Genomic DNA, 8,610 nt, shown 5'->3' with positions numbered 1-8,610 from the left:
GAAATCCGTCACCAGATTGGGACAACGCTGATCAGGTACAGATAATGATGATGTTCAGCTGAGCTGCCGGCATAAGTGTCTGCGGGGTGGGACTGGGCAAAGTTGGTCCCTTGTCCAAGCAGCTTGTGCTGGAATAGGGTGGGTGGTTGGGCACAGCAGCTGGAGCAGGGCTGGGAGGTTGAGTGTTGCTGTTCCTCCTCTGTTGGAAAGGTTGGGAGTTCCTCCTGGAGCTGGAACTATATCCCAAACCTGGGAGGGGAAGATCTCAAGGATTACAGACATGTAAAACACAGATGGTGTAGAAAGGTGTGGATGGATGCAGGGTGGGTGCTGGTGGTGGATGAAGCTGGGGCTGGTGACAGTCCAGGCTCTGCTGAGCTCCCTGCAAAGCTGCTTCTGAGCTGGAGAGCCCTTCCCAAAGCTTGCCAGTGGCCAAGCAGCTGTTTGAGAAAAGCAGAGTGTAAAACAGGGTAGCAGTGGTCCTCAGTGGTGAGTGAGGAGTGTGGAGGAGGCTGTCTAATGCACTGAAACCAGGCAGTTTTATCCTTCATCTGCTACTGATGAGTGACCAGATACAACATTCTGCACTTGTCACACTTTTCTTCAGGCGACTGAGTCAGAGACCGACTGCAGAAGAACTGGAACAGAGGAACATTCTTCAGCGTGAGTAGCCTTTAACATCTTGCCTTTAACATCTTACTTTATCAGGTGGGGATGGTTTTAAATTGAAAGAGATTTAGATTAGATGTTAGGAAGAAATCCTTCCCTGTAAGGGTGGTGAGGTCCTTGGGACAGGTTTCCCAGAGAAGCTGTGGCTGCCCCATCCCTGCAAGTGTCCGAGGCCAGGTTGGATGGAGTTTGGAGCAACCTGGGATAGTGGTAGGTGTCCCTGCCCATGGCAGGGGGTGGAACAGGGTGATCATTGAGGTCTCTTCCAACCAAACCCATTCTGGGATCATATGATAATGGACAGAATAGCAGTCCCATGCCTGCCAGGGAAGAGTGTGTGGGCTGGTTCAGACTCTGCTGTTACACAGCAAGAACTGTTAAAGGTGTTTTTGTTTGGGCTGGACTTTCATTTGTGTTCCAGACATTACAGCGTTGCCTTGCATGATCTCAAAAGCAGCAGTGCATCACAAAGTCAGGACTGCTTCTCTTGGCCATATCTTGTTCTGGAAAAGTTTTAAATAAACATCTCGAGGAAATGGGAATGTCAGTTCAGGAAGTTTCCATTTAAAATATTTATCCGTGCTGTTATTTTCTTTTAAACTGTAATAGCCTTGGGAAGGAGTGAGCTGCACAGTGGCTTGGATGTATTTTGGCGATATGGCCATTAATCTTGGAAATGAGAATGACTCACTGGTGCTGTGTAAGGGGCATATTTGCCCCTGCCAGTTCAGGAGGTGACACAGGATATTGAGTTGTATTGCACTCTCTGCCTGTCCTAAGCCTTTAGATGTGTAGATAATCTGATCCAGCTCAATACTCTCCTTTGTTCAAGCCTAGAAAGCACTTTTCAAAGCCTGATGCTTACATGAAAAATGGTTGTTTTTTTTTTTTTCCCCTTGGCAGCAAAAAATGAAGCTGACCGTCAAGCTGAGAAGCGCGAGATCAAGCGCCGGCTCACCAGAAAGGTACTGCTGGCTCCCACGGTGACGGCCACCTGGCAGGGCTGCTGGGCATGGTGGCAATGACCACGCTGTAGGTACTGTGCTGTGGGGGAGGTCACAGGGCTCTTGTGTAAGTGTCCCCAGTGCCCTCGGAGTGCAGTGACTTTGGAATGTGGACTGTCGCCCACGGTGAGCCGTTGGCACGAGGGCCATGTTTGTTAGTGACAGATCTGAGCTGGCAGAAAGTGTAACAAGCGAGATGAGAACTAAATTTGGCACCTGACACTTGAAAGGTTTGCTGGCCTGGCTGCTTTAACACAGCTCTTCAGCAGCCACGACTTCACACCAGGCTCCCTAAAATCCATTTCTAAATTAACAGCAGTGTGGGAGCTGAGCAGAGTAACAGCTGCTTGTCACTGTTACGACCAAGTTGCTTGTGATTGTTACTCATGGCTGGGAAAAGCTTCCCCGGGGCCTGTGGGTGTGAAGCGTGAGTATTGCTCTTGCTGAAGCTGTGTTTAGGGGTGTCACGCAGGGCTCACCCTTGTAGTGGCTGTTCCCGAACCCCTCACTGTCCTTCTCTATGGCAGTGTGGCCCAGATTGCGCCCTAACCTGGCTTTGTGATCCAAATGGGAGTATCCAGTCTGTAAGAGGTTTACCTATTCCTTTGCAGGCTGCGAGCAGGATCTCGTAGTGTCTGTGGTTAAGGCCCAGTGAGGGAACTGGTTTCAGTTTTGCTTAGTCCTGGATCTGCTTTGTGGACAATGCTCAGGCTAACCTCCTTTGTTTTTGCTGGTGTTTAGCTTAGCCAAAGGCCTACAGTGGCAGAGCTGCAGGCCAGGAAGATCCTGAGGTTTAATGAATATGTGGAAGTAACAGATGCTCAAGACTATGACCGACGAGCAGATAAGCCGTGGACAAAGCTCACACCAGCTGACAAGGTAACTGAGAGTGTCCTGTCCCCAGATGGCAAGGAGAGCCAGACCAGGGTGTCCCATGCAAAAAGGTGTGAGCCAAGGAGATTTGCTCTGTTCCTCTGGCTTCACCTCTTCATCTTTCCCTCTGCCACCCCACCAGTGTCCCTTCACCTGCATGCGCTGTCCCAGCTCTGCTTCCTGCTGCCTCATGGCAAGGTGGAGCCCAGGTGGGCACAGTCTGAAGGCCAGCATGCCTTCTGTCTCAGCTTCTGAGTGATGTAAGAATCATAAAATCATGGAATTAAGGTTAAGGTTGGAAAAGCCCTTGAAGATCATGGAGTCCAACTGTTTACCCAGCACCACCATGATCACCACTAAGCCATGTCCCCACGTGCCCCATCTGCGCATTTTTGAACGCTTCCAGGGATGGTGATTCTACCACAGCCCTTTCCATGAAGAAGTTTTTCCTTGTATCTCATCTAAACTTCTGTGGCTCAACTTGAGGCTGTTTCCCCTTGTCCTGTCACTTGTTACCTGGGAGAAGCAACTGACCCCCACCTGTCTTGACCTTCCTGTCAGGGAGTTGTAGAGAGCAGGAAGGTCCTCCGGAGCCTCCTTTTCTCCAGGCTGAGCCCCCCCAGCTCAGCCACTCCTGCTACTCCAGCCCCTTCCCCAGCCGCATTCCCTTTTCTGGACACACCAAGGATACTGGGTGTTGGTCATAGCAATGCAGTTCCGTTCCAGCTCAAGAAGCTGGCAGGGAGCCATCTGTCCTTGTCCTCCCCAGCCCCCTCTGGGGACTGCCCAGCCCTTATCGTGGAGGGGCAGATTAAATTCAGCTTGGTGTTAATGGACTCGGAAAGCTGGAGTGGCTGCTGCAATATGAGCCCTTCCTTTACAAAAAAATCTCCCTCTTTGTGCAGGCGGCCATCAGGAAAGAGCTGAATGAGTTTAAGAGCTGTGAAATGGAAGTGCATGAGGAGAGCAAGCAGTTCACCAGGTGAGAATGTGCTACTTAAGAGTTTCATTCTTGTTGGAGCTGTCAGAGCTGTGCTGCAAGGACAGTGCTCAGGGGCAAAACACTAAAACCTTAGAAGAATTATTAGTGCGGCAGTTGGAGATTGAATGCCCCTTTTTGTCTCGGTCCTGGGGGGTGACTGAAGCAGTAGCTTCACAACAACAAAGCGGGTTGTTTTTCCTTCAACTGGGGCTTCCATCCACTGGTCAGAGTGACCAGTGGCAGGTTTGAGGTGTGTCTGAAACCAGTGTGAAGCTGCAGCTGGAGTGAGCTTTTCTGGGGCTAGAGAGCTGCAGCCACAGCCATGAAACACCTTGCTAATGAGTTACCTTGGATGTTATCTGTGTAGTCACCTCTGGATCATGGCCCAAGTGATTCTTTTTCTTCAGCTCTATGTGGCAAAGTTGAGTGCAGAGCACAGGAGGTGAAATTGTTTGATGTTAACAGCTTCCCTGAGGGCTGAGAGTTCTGAGACAATTCAATTTACTCTCTTTGGCCGTCTGTAGTGCCCAAGTAACCATTTAACCTGAGTTCCAAGGATAACACTCAGATTTTTCACTTGGCTTTCAGGTACCATCGACCTTAATATTCCAAGGAGGGAGCAAGAAACCGGGAGGCCTGGAAGTTCTCTGCATTCCTGTCCTAGGCAGTACAGTGAGGGTGGAACCTCGGCTCTTCCAAGATTTGCCTTCCAAACATATCTGGAAAAGGGCTTTCGGCCGGGGAAGGGGAATCCTGTCTGAATGTAGCATTTCACTGGAACAAACACATCTCTCATGCCATCAGGCTGGAACTGACACTATACCTCGTGTGGCTCAGCAATATGACTCTGCCAGGAGACTGTGCCCAGGGGAACGACCCCTTCCTTCCCCAGTTGTACAGACTTGTCTTGGGAGTGCAATTCCTCATTTCCTTCTCCTTTCCATGAGGAAAGGAGAAAAAAAAAAAGGCAGCTCTAGTGTTGGGAAGCTGAGGAGAGTGTGTGCTCGGAAGCACGTGTGTGTATATTAGCTATGTACAGAGAACCCTGGCAGACAACTGACATGGGACTCGTTATTTTGGGGGGAGGGTTTGCTTGTTTCTGTCATGTCCTTAATGCCCTGAATCACTACTGACCAACAGTTTGTTGTCCTGGAAGGGAATTGTATAGATATTAACATATGCTGCATCTTTTTGTAAAAAAAAAAAAAAAAAAAAAAAAAAAAGAAAGAAAAACAATAGATGTATAAAACATTTGCTCTGCACTCTCTCACACTTGCTGTGATCTTAATAACAGATCTTGAGATATCTAGGCTTGTTTAACAAATTACAGAACCAGGAAAAATGACTGTTGCCTTTAAAAAACTTTCTAATTTGAGAAAACTGTGTGAGAGTAGTCAGTCCTTTTTATTGTGGCTTTCTCTCAGATCTTTTTTACTCTCCCAAATCAGGGTTGAAGCTTGCCTTTTTCTCATTTTTACAGCTAAACCTACTGGAAACTTGAAAATTTCACTGTGTGGGTTGAAAGGAGGGGAAGAATAGGTTTAAGAAGTGACCTTAAAAAGATGGTATTTCTCTTCTGAGAGAAAAATTCGTCCTAAATGTGGGTTTTAAAAAAAAAATCTGGTATGGGCCACTGCTGTATTATACACCAAACCGAAACCATGTGAGCATGCCACTGGGGTGGGAGAGGGGGGAAGGGAGAGAAGAACTTTGCCTTGTTCATAGACCAGTGTGGCAACATGCGGGCCCTGGCCCGGCGCCCCCTGGGGGCTCTTCCCTCACAGCATCCCCTGTGCAGCCGCCATTACATTGTATATCAGTCTCCTCAGCAACAGATTTTAATTATTAAATAAAAGTATTTTAGATTTTTTTTTTTTTAAACCCTGCTCGTGTGTGGTCGTGTCCTATCAACTGATCTCAGTAGGGCCGGGACCAGCGGCTCCTGAGGGGGTGGGGGGCGGACCGGCCTTGCCGCCCCCCCCCCTGAGGCCGCGGCTTTTCGCGCCTTTCCCCCTGCGCGTGCGCCACCCGCCCTTCCATCCAGTGCGCAGGCGCCGCTGGCCCCGCCCCTTTCGCCGCGCGTTGGCCCCGGCGCGCATGCCCATAGAAGGTTTGGCCCCGCCCCTTACCCGGCAGCGCACGCGCACTTTAGCACCGCCCCGCGCTCTATAAATACCGCCGCGCGGCGCAGCCGGGCCTCTTTCTCCCTGAGGAGCGCTGGAGGTGGTAAGTGTAGCTCACTCGACTTGAACCCTTTTTACCCCTTAGCTTGCTGCGGCGTGAGGTTCTAGTGGCCGCGCAGTGCGGCGCTGTCGGAGGATGCCCGCTGCATCCCCCTTTTAACGCAAAAAATACGCTGCGGGTTACACGTGGCTGTGGGCTTTGCGGGGTCACCCCACGCCACCTCAGCCGCCCCCACAGCCGTTCGCTTTTCCTGCAGGTTCCACCAAAGCCTGTTCGTTTGCCTTGGTTCGCCCAGCTCGATCCACCGTGAGTATCCGTTGTGTGGCCACGCCGTATGGTCGGCGGAGCGGGGACGCATGAGGGCTTGGCGGTCGAGGTGGTTATAAACTATTTTAAACAAGGTCCGACGTGGATATCCGGAGAAGTCGCTCTCTCTCGGCTCTGTCCGTGTGGCGCACGGGAGCGCAGGCCCTCGGGCCCATGACGTACAGTCCCCTTCCACGACGTTGGAGAACAAGCCGGGCCCCGAGCCTGCAGCCTGCATATTCCTACTGCTTCTCTGAGCCCTTGGGCTGTGACAGAGGAGACAAACCATGCAGGAAACACTGACGCGCGGGGTGGGACGGAGGACACGTGCGGAGCGGGGAGGGAGACTGAAAAGGAGAAGCTCCTGAGCAAATCCTTAAAGTACCTTTTTTTTTATATTTCCAGTCCCAAAATTGAAAATTTGAGCGGAGCAGGATTTTTTAAGGTAATAACTGCGTTTAAAATGTAATATTGTGTGTCGTTTCACTCTTTTCTTTAAAACTAAACACTTCAAATAAGTTAAATCTGCAATTCGAAGATGCTTATAAAAAAGTTGAATCGGCTTTCAGTGATACTACTCCAGATAATATAGGTGATCTTTAAAGAGGAAAAAAAACTGGTCATGAATCTTACCCCAAAGAAAAAAAAACTTGCTGGAGATAGGGCTTTAAGTTGAATAAAATTATTCATTTTTTTAATGTAGGATGTGAGAAAATAATTTAAAAAAAAAATCTTTCTTTTCTAAGATACTGCAGAAACTGCTGGGACAAAATGACAAAGAAAAATGCGCCTTTAGTGGGAGAGGGTGAGTATATTAAAGAGTCTGCCCAAATGAGGTGGCTGCCTAAGTCCTGTTGGTGCGCTGTGTGTAATCAAAATGTAGTCACAGGGATCAAAACGGGATGGAACCAGGGGTTACGTGAATGTAGTGGCCTTTCAAAGCTTGTGTTGGGAACACGAGAAGCTGCTATGTGTGTCCGTGCTCCCTTGGTGGGATGTGCACTCCTGGATTTTTTGGAGCAGGGCCTGGAGTTGAGTACGTTGTTGGTAAGCTGCACGGGAAGGAAAGCCAATCCATGGGATGTGGGATTGGTTGAAAGGCACCTGGAAAGTCAAGGGCAGACTTGGGGTTGGCTGGCCCAGCAAGAACTAGCTGCTTTTGGGGTGCTTTAAACTGGGGATGCATGGGAAGGGGGATAAAGGCATGTGTTCTCCTGTGGACTAACTTGACAACCTTCCCATCTGTTCGACCTCGTGGGGCCAGGATGTTACAGGGGAGGTGATACTGAAAGTGGATGGGTTATAGGACGTGGGTGGGAGCAGCAGTTCGTATTCAAGCCCTGAAATACAGCCGTACTCTTCTGTTGGTATCTAAATCCGTATCTGGCTACAGTAGACAACTCAATAAACTGAATTTGCTTTGGCTTGGTGTGTGTTTTTGGTGAGTGATTGGAATATTACGAAAAACTTCATGCTCCTGGTGGTGCCTCTTCCTTGTGTAGCAGTGTGATTCTTGTGTGCCGCTGACCCATCTCAAAGAAATGAAGGGTGTAGAAATGCACTGTGACGCTCTGGGCTGTATTGGGAGCAGAACCTACCTTCAGGTTTGGATTATGTCATGGCACAAAACCCTTCATGTTATCTAAAGTGAGAAGGGTTAATGAAGTCTGCTGGGGTGTACCTTGGGTGTGGCTTGGGGAGGAAGCAGGGCGAGGGATCGCACATCCCTTGTTGGCACCTTTTTGTAAGGGGAGTGATGCTGATGGGTGGGTTTGTGGGAGGTTCTGGTGTGAATTGGGTGAAATGGGTACTGGCAGTTGACGGGATGTCCTGTCCTTGACCATAAAATTCCCCAGGGACAGGATCAGGGGATGCATGTGTATCTGCTCATCAAAAAAGTCCCAACGCAAACCTGGGATAAACACACTGTGGTTGTGCCTCTCCTGGAAGGTTTTCCAATCACCTGGGATGTGGGTGACCCCTTGGGATCAGGGTCTGTAAATAAGCAGATGAGGCTGGTGTATCAACCAAAATACAAATAGGAGCTTGATTTTATGAGTAAATTAGGGCCATTATGGCCAAATGCAATCCTCTGGTCTGGACCGTCCTGGGGGCTGGATTTACATGTTAGCTGGAGCAGAATTAATCAGTGGAATAAGGGCGATTCATCCCGTGTAATGAAGGGGAAACTCGGAAGTTAACTGATCTCCAGTTAATCCAAGAAGTTTAGTCTGGTTCCTGTTTCAAGAGGAAATGGATTTTCCACATTAAGCAGCAGCAGATTTCTGGAAAAGGTGGGAGCTCAGACTTGCTGGATTGCAGTAGTCTATTATCATCATTCTGTGTGTTAAATTGCCATTTTTTTGCAGCAGCTCTGTTCCATCACGGCTGGCTGCGGCCTTACAGGCTGGAGGCACCTCTGGATGTTAAAAGCAGCAGGGCAAGTTACTGACACGGATTTATTGCCCGGGGGCCAGCGTTCTGGCCAAGGGTGGCACCTGTCAGCCCTGCCCTGTGTTGCCTGTCCTGTCTTTCTGTCCCGTTGTTCTGCATTAGCTGTCCTGTGTCCGTGTTCCATCCTGCCTCGCCTGT

General features: G+C 49.5%; 2 protein-coding genes across 2 annotated transcripts in view; both read left to right on the top strand.

Annotated features, from left to right (window-relative positions):
* The window catches only part of PHACTR4 (phosphatase and actin regulator 4), a 22,254-nt gene extending 17,464 nt beyond the window's left edge, over nucleotides 1-4,790 (top strand). Inside the window, exons 9-14 of the mRNA XM_008635131.2 lie at nucleotides 2-35; nucleotides 608-663; nucleotides 1,573-1,634; nucleotides 2,415-2,552; nucleotides 3,452-3,528; nucleotides 4,117-4,790. Coding sequence (XP_008633353.1) covers nucleotides 2-35; nucleotides 608-663; nucleotides 1,573-1,634; nucleotides 2,415-2,552; nucleotides 3,452-3,528; nucleotides 4,117-4,132 — 383 coding nt within the window. The 3' untranslated portion in view covers nucleotides 4,133-4,790. The remainder of the gene's footprint in view (nucleotide 1; nucleotides 36-607; nucleotides 664-1,572; nucleotides 1,635-2,414; nucleotides 2,553-3,451; nucleotides 3,529-4,116) is intronic.
* Nucleotides 4,791-5,698: 908 nt separating this feature from the next.
* RCC1 (regulator of chromosome condensation 1) overlaps nucleotides 5,699-8,610 on the top strand; it is a 7,958-nt gene continuing 5,046 nt past the window's right edge. Inside the window, exons 1-4 of the mRNA XM_017736193.1 lie at nucleotides 5,699-5,754; nucleotides 5,969-6,018; nucleotides 6,424-6,463; nucleotides 6,765-6,823. Coding sequence (XP_017591682.1) covers nucleotides 6,790-6,823 — 34 coding nt within the window. The 5' untranslated portion in view covers nucleotides 5,699-5,754; nucleotides 5,969-6,018; nucleotides 6,424-6,463; nucleotides 6,765-6,789. The remainder of the gene's footprint in view (nucleotides 5,755-5,968; nucleotides 6,019-6,423; nucleotides 6,464-6,764; nucleotides 6,824-8,610) is intronic.

This window comes from Corvus brachyrhynchos, unplaced genomic scaffold, assembly GCF_000691975.1.
Source record: "Corvus brachyrhynchos isolate BGI_N302 unplaced genomic scaffold, ASM69197v1 scaffold65, whole genome shotgun sequence".
In the NCBI taxonomy this organism is placed as follows: domain Eukaryota; kingdom Metazoa; phylum Chordata; class Aves; order Passeriformes; family Corvidae; genus Corvus; species Corvus brachyrhynchos.
Note: the sequence above shows the minus strand (reverse complement) of the source record. Positions and strands in the feature narration are given on the sequence as shown.